This window comes from Eleginops maclovinus, chromosome 4, assembly GCF_036324505.1.
Source record: "Eleginops maclovinus isolate JMC-PN-2008 ecotype Puerto Natales chromosome 4, JC_Emac_rtc_rv5, whole genome shotgun sequence".
Lineage (NCBI taxonomy): Eukaryota > Metazoa > Chordata > Actinopteri > Perciformes > Eleginopidae > Eleginops > Eleginops maclovinus.
The window spans coordinates 17782455-17799734 of NC_086352.1; the positions used below are offsets into that span (position 1 = coordinate 17782455).

At 37.8% G+C, this 17280-nt stretch overlaps 1 protein-coding gene across 2 annotated transcripts in view; it reads left to right on the forward strand.

The window, feature by feature from the left end:
• The first annotated feature begins 413 nt into the window (after nt 1–413).
• Nucleotides 414–17280, forward strand: part of dennd2b (DENN domain containing 2B) — a 42692-nt gene continuing 25825 nt past the window's right edge. The window contains exons 1-2 of one of the 2 annotated variants that reach the window (XM_063881971.1): nt 414–549; nt 14840–14938. In XM_063881971.1, the coding sequence (XP_063738041.1) occupies nt 14865–14938 (74 nt within the window). In that variant the 5' untranslated portion in view covers nt 414–549; nt 14840–14864. Of the gene's footprint in view, nt 550–5530; nt 5777–14839; nt 14939–17280 lie in introns of those variants that run through there. The other variant, XM_063881970.1, reaches the window with a different exon arrangement.

Below are 17280 nucleotides of genomic sequence, written 5' to 3' on the forward strand. Positions count from 1 at the left end.
GGTCTTTTGGACATTACCACTGACTTTATTAAACTGCCATGGAAATGTACTGTTCTTTGGCATTTTGTAGAAACACTTATCAAATCATCTAAACATAATCATCAAATTAATTTATAATGAAAAATGTAAACAATTAAAAACATGTTCACAGTTTCATTTAGTTAAGCAACCTTAAATAATCCCAACTTTATACTTTTATTAACTCAAAAACATCCCAAAATCCCCTGGAAAATTGGCAGTTAAACTCTTCAGTTAAACCTAATGAGAACTAAAATTGTTCTCCATTGATTTTTCTGAAAATGTCTCATAATCTTCAGCATATTTTCTATTCGTTTGAATGATTTTTCATACAGCTGCGTCATCATTTCCTGTGCAGTCCACTTTTCCCTTTTTTCTCCTCCTCATTGCATGCAGTTAGTTACACGGAGGAGACTTATTTTTCCGCCGGAAAAAAAAAAAAAATCAGTTTTCAGACTGCACAGACAGAAAGCGACACAGGCTCTCTGCTAAACAATGGATCTTTGATTAAACACTGCAACACACACACAGGTAAGATGTTTGTTTCACTTCATATGTCACAGATGTTAAAGGTATAGAAAAATAACGACCTTTGTATCTTTATAACTAACTTTTAGTATTTGTAGCATCTTTAGAGAGCTGATGAGAAAAGAATAGTTGTTTGTCTTGCAAGTCTTTTGTAGTGATAACATGATTAAAATGACTGATCTTAAGTTATTCATACACGCTGACTTTGATCGATGTTGCTCTGAAACTGTCTTTATCCACTGCTTTGACGTTTAGAGGGAAAATTATTTTTTCTCAGTATAAATTCTGCATTTGCGTTAGTTTGCCTACAGGGGGCGCCTCAGCCTATGGATTTGATCCCACAGATAATAACTAATGTCTGTTGAACTCATTAGACATTGATAATACACTCACCTGTGTTTACCTTTTTCTCCATGTCCCTACACGATTCAGTTCAGCTGAGAAACTATGCCAAACCAACTCTAAACACACACACACACACACACACACACACACACACACACACACACACACACACACACACACACACACACACACACACACACACACACACACACACACACACACACAAATTGTAACCCTCTAGTGTAGGAAACATCACACCATTACGCTACTTTTGTCTTCAAGGTTTCTGAGTCTGTAGTCAGACGGATTTTGTAGCTGCTGCCATGGGGAGAAAAGTGAAAATGCCCTGAGATAAAAGACTGTCCTTGTACTAAAAGTTGCTCCTCAGAAGCACAGTATGCTGTGAAACTGCAGCTGCAGTTATTCAAAATATTTTATTCACAATGATGTTACTTTTGATAGGGCCAACAATTAAACCTCTAGTTTTCAGGTAAAATATGGACACGTCATTTATTCTTCTATTGATCAAAGGCTGACGTAGTTTGTCAATTTAAACTAATAAAGCCATTATTATTATTATTATTATTATTATTATTATTATTATTATTATTATTATTATTATTATTATTATTATTATTATTATTATTATTATTATTATTATTATTATTATATTATTATTATTATTGCTTACACACTGTGTCAAAAAGATAGAGAGTTCCCAGTATTAATAACAGCACATGAGTTGCCAACAAATACACCCAAGTATTATTTCAGTAACATTTTGTATCCTCTCCATTGGGCATACACTTCAATCAGTCAGTACTGGTTTGACATGTGCCTGAGGCTGTAAAGTCTTGAAAATATGAATAATCAAACAGCTTACATTCTTTGACATTCTTCCAGAGCAACCACCGAAAAGCAACTGTCACATGTACTGCATGCAATTATTTAAAACAAAGGAAGTAGTTATATTATCTGCGAATAAGACATTTGCGGTTTGTTTTCTTCAGTTTTAAAGAGGAGAGAAAGTCATCTTTACTCGACAAGTCTTCTCTGTCAGTGCTGTCAGGAGTGTTTACTAGACACATCAGCCTCAACTTAATCCTGGAGTTTAAAAGCTGCCTCGGGTCAGATTCTGACACCCGATATGGTGTTATTATCACCAAATATATTCACAAATAGCTTCAATATTTCCATACTTCCCTCAACCCCTTAAAACATGTGAACATCCAGAAGCTTAGGGAAAGAATCTGAGGTGTAGGTGGGAAAATCCCCACAGAGCTGTGAAATAATCCCCCTTGAATGTTTTAGGATTTGGGATTCACAGTGAATCCCTAACAAACACACATGACATTTAGGGATTTTATATGAGAAAATAAACACTCATTCCTCTTGAGTCTCTGGCTTAAGCAGGTGTGTAATCATAAGAGTGGGAAGAAAGATTTACAGCATAAGAGCTCTGTGGTCAATCCTAAGACTTTCTATATATTATGTGTTTGGAGACTGGCATGATACAGTAGTGCGTCCTGTCAAGGGTGTAAGGAATTCATGGTGAATGTATGTGAGCACATGCATTTTAATTTTGTTTTACTGAACTTTAAATGTAGTTTGATGCGCCCATGTCACGCAAGAAGAGGATGTGGCTTTTTTTAATGAGGAATACAGATGGTACTGCGATCAATGGAAACAATGAATTTCATGAGAGTATAAACTTGTGTTTCATGCTGGTAAAACATCCCACAAAGAGGAGTCACTGCCTCTGTCTGTTTTGCTCAAACAGGGAAGGAAAGACAGTCTTTTACGAGACCTTGAAAAGGTTTTGAGTGGGTCTCTGAGAAAAGCTGCACAGTGGCAGAGCTTGTAGGCTTCCTGCTGACTGGATGAGATGAACTGTGATGACGGATGTCTGGGTTTTGTGACTTCCTCTGTTCCCAAGTCTGTGGGATGATAAGACACCCCAAGAGACTGAAAGGAGAGGGTTTATGGATGGGTCATGCTTGCACATTTGGTGTAAAGATGTTGCTTGCAGCAGCATATAAAAACCATAAATGACAAGTGGATTAAAATGTATTGTAAATAGGAGCTCTTTAGGAGGCTCTTTTAGGAGATTGTAATTTGACATGAAGACATATCTTGCATTTCTGTTTGTCAGCAAAAGCAGTTAGCAATGTGGAATAGCATATTTGTTCTGTAGTTAATTTGTGTTGGAAACCTATCAATAGCGGTAAACATGAGGTCATAGCTGCAACTTTATTGGTCAGGAAAGACTAAACCCAGATTTCTAGGGAACACATATGTTGTCTTCGGCCTGATTTAAAATGTTAGTTCAGTCACTTCAGCTAACAGTTGAAGCTTACATTGACTTACCTACTTCTTTTCGTATCAGGGTGCACTCACTTGCCTGTTCTGGAGCTTTTAAGTCTGATACACAGTATTCATCGGCATCAGGAACTGTAGATGTTAAAATGTTAGATCCTTTGGTTTAGTTGTGTTTTTGGTGAGATAAAGAGTACCAGACAACTTCCATCAATTTATATATTTGTCCAGCACACAACACAACACATATTGGGTTTGACTAGTATTCTCAAAGTTATCATGCATCAGATTTCCAAAGTTTGAATTACATGTACTTTGTAATTAATGTTTCTGAAGACTAGTTGTAAAAAGTAGTTTTGTTGAAAGTGATTCAAATCGAGTTACTTAATAACTGTATTATGCTTTTGTCTCCAACTAAACAAGTCGTATTTCATAGAGGTGCTATAAAAAGTAAATAGACTTAACTTACTTGTATGTTATTGTGAGCAGCTGAATACATTCAAATGGTTAGCAAGCAAGCACTGGAGAAGCAAACTGTACATGTTTGAAATTCATGTGGCTTTCTCATCTTGTCGTCTGGTATAATGTTTTAAGGTATTTCTGGAAATGTGTCCAAATGAGCATACACAGCACATAGTCTGAGATGAATTTCACAAGCTAATGCAACAAAGTTTCTCTTTGTTATTCGCTGAATGCTCCAGAAGCTAGGCGTGGGTTAAGTGGTTTGATTTGGTTGGAGTTAACTCAATCCTGGGGGGTATTACAGTTTTGGTGAATATTTTCATTTTTGTGGCTCCCGTTTGGACCTATGGTTCAGTTCTGAGTAACCATCCACATTGGATATACTTTAGAATATGTCCAGTTATGTAATAGTGTAATTAAGCTGTGCATATTCACTAAATGACTGTAGTTAAAGAGTAACTTATAGCTGGGCGAGGCGGTTTTCTGGAAAGAATGTGAAAATATCGACACATTCATATTTAAACTTGTGAAGATTACTGTATAACAAACACATATTTGCTTTAAACTCGTTGCAACATCCCTCTCTGAAACTCTTTGCTGATGTTGAAAGGCAGTTTTTTTCCAATGCTGGAATAGAAACATGGCTTTCTAAAGGGCTGGGCCCTTGCATTGGCATTTGTAGAACAGACAATAGGAATGCTATCCTCTAAAAGGACCATGGTTTGGCCAACGTTTCCCTTTTTCTTCATTTTCTCAAGCATGAAAACAGAGACAAGAGGAGCAGAAGATGTTTAGTTTTCTCTCCGGCCATTTGTAATAAAATATGCTGAAATGTTAATATAGATTCTTTATACGTCACAGAAGAAAAACTTGCCTAGCCTAGCTTTAACACCAGGCTTAATCTCCTGCTAAATGTGGGCTCTTTGCTCTTTGCTCCACCACACTGATGTAATGGTACACCTGTATAACCACTGAAGCAGGGTTATGATGTATTTGAAGTTCCTGGGTGTACTTGCGTTACAAAAGTTGTAATACAAACATTTGACAAGTAAATTATGTTAGAAAGATATGTCAAATAATGAATACCAGTTACAACATAAGAAAGTGCTCAGATAGTGTGGGCCTAATGTACAATGACATAACACTGAGATGACACAATGATGCGTTTTGTTATCTTTGGTGGCACCTACAGCACTCAAAAGAAATTGCAGGCATGCTTTTATATCTTTCTTACCAGTGGTAAAAAGAGGGTGTATATTATATTTACCCAGTAAAATCACTGATACCCAGTTTAGTGTGAAGGTGTTAATCAGTAACATTTGTGAAAACATTTCGATTTGGATAATGGTTTAAAAGACATAACATCTTCAAGATTGTTACTTTAATATAAAACATAAATCAACAAATGAATAAAGTATTCTTATGAATTATATAATTGGGAAGGTTATCGAAGTAAACAATTGAAAGGCCTATATTTAGCTTTAAAACAACTAGTCTTCATTAGTACTTTTACTTTTTAATATCAATGTGTAACTATGCCTATTTAGGCTACCGATACTGATAATAATAATAATGGGTGAAGTTTTCCACCTCTGGTCTCTGGGCTGCATGGTTGCACATTCATCTGTGACAAATGAAAGACGTCTTTGTGTCTGGGTCGAAATATATTCCTATGGGCCAGTGTGGAGGACAATATGTTGCAATGCTGGCAACATGGGTTTCAGATTCAGCCATCAGCAGCCCCTTCAACTCGTGAATATTCATCCACACTCCTCCTCGGCCCCACCGTGACAATAAACAAGGCAGAGAGCCTGAATGCCTGTCTGAGGAGGGCAGGGGGCCAACTCCAGAGAAAAGTGGGGGGCAAACAACCCGTTAGCATGGTTACAAGTCCTGCCTTCCTCTGCAGCAGGCTGTGAGAGGGGAGGCAGGAGGGTTTTTTGTCGGTTTTGGTTGGAAAGACATAAATCGGAGTTTATGAGAAGGGCAGGTATACGGCAAAACCAGCCAAAGTTTTTCGAAGTGTAGACGAACGGGATTTTGGCGTCGCAAAGGGGATTATAAACTCAAAATGTCAGCAGCCATGGATGTGAGGAGAAACTACGAGGTAAAAGCCGCCTGTCTTTTTGGTCAAACTTTTATCTAGCGTTAGTCAACCGGTACATGCGACCGAAAACAAGCGTCGGGAAAATACAAAAAGTTGTTTTGAAAAAAGATGCAAGGTGCGTTTAAATGTTGTCCTAATCGCCATGTGACCATATTTGGTCATCGACATGTTTAAACGATGGAGTGCAGCAAGCAGGCTAAAACAGCAGACTGTTTTTTTCAGCTGAACCTTTTAATGAAGAAAAGTATCCCAGCGGATACAAGCATTGAGTCTGTGGATTGTAATTAGTCAAAGTTTTTGTTTAAACATCCAAAAAGTAAAAACAGCAGAGCAGATAAACTCAAACAGTGCAGGAGTCCAGACCACTGCACTCATTGTGTCCTTTTCTGCTGTAGTTTGGAGTTTTTTTCCTGGTACATAAAACACACACGTGTTAACTTCATATGTGCTGTGTGTGTGTTTTGTCTTAATTGATTATGTTCTTAGTTAAAACTGATTTTGTCGGTTTCACTGATGCAGTTTCCTTTGTTAATGCTGTGTTTTGGCTACTGTATAGTGCAGACCTATGTACTGCATATGACATCCTGTACATGCCATGTTCAACTGGAAAGTTTTAATGCAGTTAAAAAAGGGTATAAAATGAACATAATTCATCATCTACAACAATTATTAATTTAACTGGTGTTTTTTTAAATGTAAACTTAACTTTGACTAAAGTTTTGGGGCATGTTTAGGAGCCTCCTCACTTGGATGACAAAAAAATCTAGCTAATGCAACACACAATTGTCTATGTGAATTTTGTTCAAATCTATATCCTGATTCAGATTCAAAAATCCTAAAACACCAACTTATTAAAGTATTCGCACCTTTGAGCAACACCGGCAAATGCATGCTCTCACTCTGAAGTGCTATGTAGTTTAAACCAGGAAAACTTTAAAGCTGTGTTTATCCTGAATTACTGAGTTTTCTTGATGATTTTATCTTATACAATCTGATGCAAACCCCAGAGACGTGACTGGCTTTTTTTAGCTCTCTTTTTTCCCCTTAAACTCTTTCTATTGTGCAGATCAAACAATGACCTTCCCCTCTCCCTTGACGGGACTGTCAACACGAAGCTATTGAGGAAATTCTTCTGTGTTCTCCTTTCAGTTCAACAGGAGTGAGCCTGTCCTATTACCAGACACTTTTGAAAGGACTGTTGTTCACTCAACATCATAGTGAGAGTGATTTACCACAGGAAATCCAGAGAGTATTGGTGTGATTTGCTGAAGATCTTAAAAACGTAACAACTAGGGCTGCACAATATTAGGAACCAACGTTTGGATATTTCTTTTGCAACAACATTACATTTGGCTAATGCTTTTACCAAAGCAACTTACAATAAGTGCAAAATTATCATTGTTTGTGTTTGCGTAGCTTAACTCTGACTTTAAAACAGAAGCAAACAAGAATACCTGTAATCTACTGCGTGTCCTTGGAAAAGTCAAAGACTGTGTTTCAGAGGTCAGTGCTCTGAAACCAACCCCCCCACTGCCGCTCAGATAGATTTAAGCTTGTTTTCCACATGCCTGCCTCTGCAGCTGTGCATGCTCATATCTAGGTTACACAGAAGGGTTTTTCCTCTTTGCCAGAAAGAGAAACTATGCCATGATGATGCTGGAAAAAAAGCTGAAATGGCTTAAAAAGAAGATGAAAAAAGATTCCAAGAATTGGTTCCACCTGGTCCCCAGAGCTACAGTGGCAGCATGGCGAACCTTGTGGTAGAGTATCAGGGTAATAATATAAGTCCTGCTATTTTCTACTGCCAGTAGCATCAACCTTGGTGTTTGTTTTTTTTACATAGAAACATTAAGGCTGATTTAGCCCTAAATTGCTATCCAGATACAGAGTTTAAATCCAGAGTGTCATCTGCTTTTGTAATCATGTTTGTCCTGCAGTACAAGGTTGTTTGTGTGAACACCTCACATGTACAGTTTGGGTGTGTTGTAAATGCTTTTATGTAGACTGTATTATCCTGGACCTTTTGGCTAACGCTTTTACCAAAGCAACTTACAATAAGTGCAAAAACATAGAGAATCAAACACCGAACAACAAGGAAAGTGCAGATATATTCACTTCAAGCAAGTCATACGAGTGTAAGAGCTGATGAATTTGTTACAAGGCCTAAGCTAACTCTATAACAACTACAAAGTACTGTAGTGGCAATAATTCTTTAAACTTATGTTGTGGTTTTTTTTGCAATCAAAAGCTTCCTTTGTGTTACTTCTCCTATCAGACAGACCTCTCTTTAGTCATGGAAAATAAGAACTGTGCATTTTTTATTTTGAACAAGCATCAAAAAAGTTGTAGCATGACATGTTACAGTAACTGGCTGTATTTGACTTTGCTCATTCTGCGATGTAACTATTGCACACATACGCACAATCTCAATGTCACCTCACTGTAGATGCTCAAACAATATATTGTGCAGCCTTTGACAACAATGTCTCTATGCACAAGGAACACAATTGAGTCTTTTACCTCATGATAATACACTTCTTGTTGTACATGTAGTTGTGCATACTTGTGTTAAACAGTAGCTCTCAAGGAATTAGTCCGCAGCAACAAGTAGTGTTGATTTTTTATGAATAAAATATGTACTTTACGTGACACTTGATGCCATTTGGTGTGTTGTATTGAAGCTAAACTAATCCCATTTTACAAATTGAGAGTGTGGACAATGCTCCAGAACCTACCCCTATCCCTTCAAGGGTGTCTGATGATGAAAACGTGTAAAAAGCGTCTTGGAGGAGGGAACAGCTGTTCACAGTGAAGAGAGAATTTCTTTCATTTCTTCTCCATTGAGGGTTGTTCGGATCTCTACAAAAGCTCTCTTTCTTTTAACCTGCCAAGCTCAACTGAAGCTACCCAAACACTGAGAAAAATGCTTCTCTAGATAATCTAGATTCCCTTTTCATTTCCCATCATGATGCATCCCTCCTTCAGTTATGGTATATTTTTAACTTGAGTACTTAGACTTTTCAGTTTGATTTGTAATGCAGGCTGTTGTGTGTTTGGTGTTTTTTTTCAAGATGTGTTTGACTGTGTTTCCTGATGAAACATGAAACTGTCCCTTAGTTTGCTCTGTTGTCTGCCTTTGCTGTCTGCTGCTAAGCACTTGCATGACAACACTCGACATCCCAGATTAATCATCCTAAATGTACAGCCTCCTACTTTGTTTAGCACTACTTGCCATATAGTTTGTACTCTACATTGTTATTGGCTTTGCTCAAACAGGTGGCATCTCTTTATTGACTTTTCTTTAGGTTTGCTGTTCTGTAATAATTCACTTGAGGACCGGGAGTAATCGTGTGAATGTCCCACTATTACAAGCTCTCTTTTGTGCGCTTTACATACAGTGAGTTGCAATGCATCATTGGGATCTGTATGAAACCATGCCTTCATCGATTCATGATGTTGGTAAATTTACATTGGCTGATCATATACCAGCAGTCCACCATCAGCTTTGATGTCGTAATACAAACACTGTTAGTGTTGATATTACCCTTTTTTTTTTTTAGCTCAAACACAGGTCAAAAGCTGTTGATATTCAGAATAGAACTCCATTTATGCATCTTGCAATTTGTAAATCCTAAGTAGATAACCTATACTTAGTAGTACATTTCTAGTGACGTTGTCTCGGAGCATTACTGTCAGATATTAGAGGACTTCCAGTTACTAATGTGAACTTTGTAAGCCAGATAATATTGTAAAGTGAGTTTCCAGTCATTTGTTTTCTCAGTATTTAAAATGTGTGCTTAAGAAAGTCTGAATAACATTATAGGTCATTAAGGAAACATCACCTTTATGGTAAGAGGAAACAAATGGCTACTGGTAAGATCTTATCACCTGCTCACATGGAAAATCTAATGATGAAAGCAGATTTCTAATAAATGATGACATTGCAGTTCTTCTTCCCACTTTTTAATTGACTTGCACTGTCTTAAGAACACTTACATACCTGCTGTTGTTTATGGAAAAACACACTGGCTCTGTTGATTTCTCAAAAATACTTGTGAATAACACAACACAACAAAGCATAGCAAAGTTTTAGCTTAACCTTTTAACTTTTTGTAGCTGACATATATATGATATTGACAAATATCTTAAAGGTACATAACAGGAGTGCAAGGCAGGTGATACAGAAATTATCATTGTTTGTGTTTGCGTAGCTTAACTCTGACTTTAAAACAGAAGCAAACAAGAATACCTGTAATCTACTGCGTGTCCTTGGAAAAGTCAAAGACTGTTTCAGAGGTCAGTGCTCTGACACTAACCCCTCCACTGCAGCTCAGATAGATTTAAGCTAGGTTTAGATAGGTTTTCCACATGCCTGCCTCTGCAGCTGTGCATGCTCATATCTAGGTTACACAGAAGGGTTTTTCCTCTTTGCCAGAAAGAGAAACTATGCCATGATGACGCTGGAAAAAAACCTGAAATGGCTTAAAAAGAAGATGAAAAAAGATTCCAAGAATTGGTTCCACCTGGTCCACAGAGCTACAGTGGCAGCATGGCGAACCTTGTGGTAGAGTATCAGGGTAATAATATAAGTCCTGCTATTTTCTACTGCCAGTAGCATCAACCTTGGTGTTTGTTTTTTTAACATAGAAACATTAAGGCGGATTTAGCCCTAAACTGCTATCCAGATAAAGCGGGTCTTGTACAGAGTTTAAATCCAGAGTGTCATCTGCTTTTGTAATCATGTTTGTCCTGCAGTACAAGGTTGTTTGTGTGAACACCTCACATGTACAGTTTGGGTGTGTTGTAAATGCTTTTATGTAGACTGTATTATCCTGGCTTGAGCATCAACAGCTCTCTTCCCTTTATGAAACTGAACTCCCACAATGCTCTGATTAACAAGATCCAAATCAACCAGCTCAAGTGTCTTTTTGACCGTGGTGGACAGAACTGGTCTTTCTTCAGATACTGAAACAATGGTGTGGATCAGTGTTTGGGATCATGCCTGCTAGTGATTTGTGACGCCTGGAAAGAGTTGAGAATTTGCAGACATTTTTACTCTTCCTTTCCCCATTTTGTCTTGGCTGCTAGTAAGGTCTGCGGTGTTCTTCAAAAACCTTGAAGCCAGGTTGCTGATCAGCCGAAAACGAGGACTAGTTCAGCCAGAAAAGCAGAGCAGCTAGAGATAGAGAAAGACAGGATTAACCTTTGTTTGTGGACACTGTTGTGTCTGCTGCTGTGTGTTTCAGGACAAAGAAAGACTAAACTGAACTGTGATGTCATGAAATTGTTACATAAAACTGTGCCATGCCCACATAGTCTGAACTTCAAGTGCCAGCTGCTGAGCAAGTTCATATTTGAGTGTAGTTTAAAAAAAAATGAAAAACCAGCTCTTGGCATCAGGTCCAGGTGTTGCTGCCCCTCTCCCCTGCTTTCTTCCACCCTCCAAAAAAAGTCTTTAATATTTTGAATGCAGCCGCAGGTCTGATGAGTAGAGAAAATATTAGTGCATTCCTGCATGAATGGGAGAGAACTGTGTATCAGATGATCTGTCAAATGTGACAGGCCCACGGACGAGAAAGCTCTCTGCTGAAAGACACTTTACCTGGTAGTCGGTCTCTTTCTCTCTCTCTCTCACACACACACACACACACACACACACACACACACACACACACACACACACACACACACACACACACACACACACACACACACACACACACACACACACACACACACACACACACACACACACACACACACACACACACACACATAACTGATAAAAGACTCACTTTTTAACCATATCTTCCTCTCAAGGACGTAGTGAACACAAAGGAATCTTTTATACCCGCAAGTCAATGGAGACATTTCTGTAGTCTCGTTCCATGAAAATGCCTTGCTGCGGAAGACATGCGTCATTTATATTCCCCTCATATCAATTATCCATATTTTCCTTTCCTTTCTTCCCATCATTCTTTTCCTTTCCCTTTAACATGATTGTATATCAACTTAACCAATGATAACTACTGAAGATCTCTAAAGTATACATCTCGTGTTTTCATCCTATGAGATATTGTGAAGCACTCATATACTTATTTGGCAATGTATTATTTTTGAGAAACGTTTTAGGCTTTTCTCAAATGAAATGTTATATTTGATGCAAACGGGAACAAACTGTCTTCAGTAATGACCTTTGGCTGAACTGTGCCCACATACATTCATGTCTAATTGTGCGCCTCCTCACATTGCTACTACCTAAAAAAGTCAAGGCTGTCATCACAACACTGATTGAAGAAATCCGCATGAAGCGGTTGACTTCTCACTGTTGACCGTTAGCTGGCCTTTGGCTCTTAAGTCTCAAGAGAACATTGCCTTGAATGTGGTTGAATGCACTTTAAAGGTACTCTAGAGCTTTCTTAGAAGTGGTTGTTTACAGGCAGTGATTTTGTGTAGGGAGATAGTATCAGACCTCAGGAAGTCAGTTGGCTAACGCCTCGTTGTTTACTCTGCTTGGTCCATCTAGGGACTCTGAACCATTTCTCTGATTTGTAGTTTCCCCAGTTTAAAAAATGTAAAGCGATGATATTATACAAATAAGTATTTCTTAATATATGGAAATTGTGTAGAACTGACACAATTAAAATCTTCGCATCTGGCAGCTAATCTTTTTATATTTTGAATTTTAATGAAAGAAGCATCCTGTTTTCAACAAGGACAATAATATTGAATGGTTCTTTCAAAAACAAACAATATTTAATCTATATTTAATAAAAATTAAGTAGTAATGAGAGTTTGTTTGAATTTATGTAAGCAGAACATTTACATTTAGACTAACATGACTAATGTTTAAGATACATTGGTCAGTTGAAAAGATTTTTGTGTCAATTTCCATTTAGTTTTGCTTTTCCAGAATGATTAGTTTTATTATTTCTATAAATCATGGATAAATAATGTATTTCCATGTAGATTCCAAAAAGTGTGTTTTCACGTTTTTAGTGAACAGACTTAAATACAATCAGTAGTCCTTGTCCCAAATGTGACGACTACATTTATAAAAACAATTGAAAAATATTTCGGAGTTTTGGGGCAAAAAGTTTGCCGTAATATCTGCTTCACAGCATTTAGAAAGAAAGACCCAGTGATTAAGTGCTACTTTGTGCCATTCTCTCTGTAAAGATGCTCTGTACAATGTTTTTCCAGAAAACATCTAAGCAGGACAGGACAACGTCATCCTTTGATGAATATAATGATGCATGCCCGTCCTCTCAGCTAGGTCCACAGTTACAGGAAATAGCTGACAGCAAGAATTCTCCCTCCTCTCCTCATCTGTCTCTATATGACTCAGCTTCACTACTGGTTGGCTGGCTTCTTCATACAACAACTTCCTGTAAACAAGCCATGCTGCCAAACACCCTCCCATCCTCCACCTATGGTCTCCAGGGATCTCCATTTGACCTCTTTACGCACCAGAACAATCGTTTTGAGACGTCTTGAAGGGTCACTGCTGCATTTTAAATGAGATTTTCAGGGGCAATGGCCAACAGTTTAACTAACTGCTGGTCTAATTGCAGATTAAGTCCAGGAAATGTTTATTATAAGACCCTTGTCTTCGCAGTTTAGCCTGTTGTGAGGACTTTTCATAGTGTTAAATAGAGCATGCTAAATGATACTGATCCACAGTCCCTTAGTAAGAACAACATGCAGACATCTCACAGTTGGATTATAACCACATATGGCAAGTAAATCCTAGACTATCTGCACATCTAGAGTTTAGAGCTTTGAGAAGCTTAGTTTTTAACTATTTGTCAAGTGCCAGACCTACACATATTTTACTAATGTGGAGACAGTTAATGAAAAGTATGTTTATGATTGTACAAGGCTTCCCTAATTATTTGCAGCTACCTGAAGGTGGCAGGACTGCTTCCCCTGAAATGAGGGTGTAGAGCCAGACGCACAATGATTCATTGTGGTGACCTTTCTTAATTAATTCACAAGAAACACTTTTTTGCAACCAAACCTAAATGTCTCCTCACACATTTAAATTGACAATTAAAACTCCATGCCATTAACTCAACTTTATTTATATGTCTCTTTTTGTGAACAAGCGGCCCAAAATTGCTTCACTTAGAAAGATTAAAACAACACTGACAAAAATCGACAACAAGACAGGCCTCACTGTTTTCCCTGTAGGAAATGTGGCACAGCCTGCACAGAGGGGTTTTAATACTGATCATGTGGAAGTCAGCTAAAGTATATTTTATCAAGATAGCAGCCACATGAATGACTTCTCTCTTTTCAAATGTCCTCTCTGGCTCTGATCAAACCAAGTTTAAGTATTTTAATTTCAGCTGATGATGTTGTGTTGTTGTGTTGTTTGATGTGAAAAGAGCCATTTTTTAAGTGAAGGAAAAGCTGCCTGAAGCACTGGAGCTTCTCTGACAAATGTTCTTTTACTTGCTGCCGAAAAGTTTTCAAGGCCAATACTACCCTTCAACTCTTCTCTTCTTTTAATCACTGATTGAGAAAAGTCAATTTTAGGTCTAAGAATGTTACAAGTTTTGTCACGTCAAGCTAATATCTACTAAAGGTTATTATAGAGACCCTTTATTGAGTTCATGATTTCTTTAAAAGATTTTATTTTTTTGGAACCCTCGTTCATTCTTTGATGCCAAAGTTAAGCAGTGGTAGACCAACATTAATACAAAGTCCAGTGTCATTTAGTATTTACCTCTATTTCTTAAGGTTTAGTTCGTTTTTAAGTAAGTTTGATGGTTTGTCTGTCAGTGGGATTACAGAAAAAACAACTGTCCTAATTTTAATTTGGATCAGCAGCACAGTGTGGATGGATACATGCATTATTTCTATCTTATGGAAATTGCATCGGTGGATTTCTGTGCTCTTTAAGTGCCCTTTTAGTTGAGTAAAAGCTCTAACTAACAGTCCAACAAGTCCTTGCAGTAGTTTTTTTTCCCTCTGTAATATGAGTTCATGTTTTTTGCTAATTGAAATGTGTGGAAGCTTTTTTTTAAATGAAATGTTCCTCATCTGTTTGTTCTCCAGGTGAGTGGGAGGTTTGAGGACCAACATGACTGCCAACAAGAGTTCGAAGGCTGTGCCTCGTGCAGGAGGGGTTAAAGCTCCCCGGGACATCCCCGACAGGTCAGTGACATATGGGACATCGGGGGGGATATTTAGTTAGTGTGCACTTCCAGTCCTGTCACATGGGTTCTGGGTGTCAAACAAGTGCCTTCCTTAGGTCATTCATTTCCAATGGCATATTTTTCATCAATGATCAGTCTTTTATGCAGCTTGATTTTCTGCTCATGGGAAAAAACTGCAGATGATTGTCTCTCATGATAAAATCTATGTAAATCTGAGCTGTGAGTAGAGAGCTGAAGCTTGTGTTAGCATGTTGAGAGCTGACAGTTTCCTACTGGGCGAGAAAAACTAACTTTAGGAAACACATGTGATATCTAGACTATTCCTTCTTACAATTTATTGTCCTGTCCCTTTAGTTTAACCAGAGTGTTTAGGTAGAGGCAGACTGAACTCATCTAACATAAAGTAGCTACAAATGATCATTGTTCTTCACATTTGTGAAATGTAGTTTGTTTTCACAATGTCGTAATATCATTGTTGGCCTCGATGCTGCTATTGGTATTCCAATATATAGTAATGTTACTTTTTGTTGTATTGAGTATTTCTCATTCCTTCTTAAGTGTCTGTACTAATGATGCAGTTATGGTACAGTTAACACACATAGGAAAATTATTCTTACACAGCATAACATAGAGTAATATGTGGCAGCTGGTTTCTGCCATTACTTGCTGTGTATATTAGCCACTGGCTCGAATGTAAATCATAATATTGATCAAATTATTTCAATTAATGACTTTAATTTACTTTTGAATTTGCACACTTACAATTTTTCCCATTGTACACTCCAATGTAAATGTGACGAAAACCCTAAAAGCAGTAGTAGTAGCAAGCTCCCTCCCACTGTTGGCTGCCTTCCTCTAACATTTCAGCCTGTTCTGATAAATGTAATCGTCATTGCAGTAGTACTCTAGATTCTTAAAGAACTCAAAGACATCTCCCATTTTTTAACAGATAGATGGAAATTAGTGGTGTTGAAAAGTGCTACACAATGCTTTCCCACAAGATGACATCAACCAGGGAGTAATTTCTAGGGCAAATTACACCTACACCAACTGTGAATACACAAGTGGTCTTCATGCAGCAACTATGTTCTATTCTATGATCTTCTGTGAGGGAATAACTTAAATTAATGTCCTGCGCCTCAAAGATCAACTACAAAGCAATCCAGTGAGGTGTTTTGGCAACAGGAAACATGCTGGCAAGGCTTTGACAGAGAAAGAGGACTAAGACTGCTTTGCAGAGTGTTTTATACATCCAGAAATGCACTGAATTGGTCTTTACTGATATGAAAACAAATAAAACCCTTGAAACCCTTGAATGAAATGTGTGCTAGATTAGAGTTTTATCTATGATCATGCATAAGCAAATGCTGATGGATGATAACGTTTTTGAACTATTATAGTAAAAGTGCTGTTTGTGTTAGCAGTCTGCTGCCTCCATCCTGGTCAGGAACAGGAAGTGGCCTGTGGTTAGCTGGAGTGAGAGCCAGAGGCCAGGTTGAGACTGGCATGCAGCTCTTTGTACAGTACTGTATGTGTGGCCCGCCCAGCTGAGGCTCACTGAACCGGAATTATTTTTACAAGCATGATGAAAACCACCAGAACCCCCTTAAAGTCCCTCAGCCCTAAAATAGACAAACATTCTGCACATTTTTTTCTTTTAGCTTCAAGTCGAGAGGTCTTTGTACTGCAGCATTCATATTTATTGACAACAAAAGAGGAACCCATAGCTAAATAGGCCATACAGTAGTTTTAAGTATAAAGTATGCTGCTATGTCAATGGATAAACAACACTTTTATGTCCACTGATATAGTGTACACCAAAAGGAAATAATATATAGCAAACATATGTCTACATCTCTACATAAATAACGTCTTCACATTTATACAGATTCAGTTTAAAGTCGGTTGTATGTAGTGTTCTTACTATATAAAATGTAAGATAGGAGTCTCTTTGAAAAATAAAGCCTCATAGCACAACAAAAGGCCAGTCTGAATCTTTTTCAATTTATTGCGTGTTAATTGTCACATTAGTGAAATCATGTATGAGCCTGGAGACAGTGGTGAATCCTGTCTAGAATGTTTCAAGCCCAGTGGCCATCAAACCAAAGAGCCGACATTTAAAATGGCTGCGATTAACTGTACCGTAATTGGCATTAGAGTAGTATTAATGAGGGTTGGGTCTTGCTCCTACTAAAACTCTCCCATTCATACTAAGCTGTAGAGACTTTCTCTGTGGCCTTATCCTTGGCAGGAGTTTATTGGCAACCAGTGAAATTTAACAGTGCCAGACAAATTATAATAAGGCTCTGCTGCATCAATGCAAAATCTCATGTGTTGGAC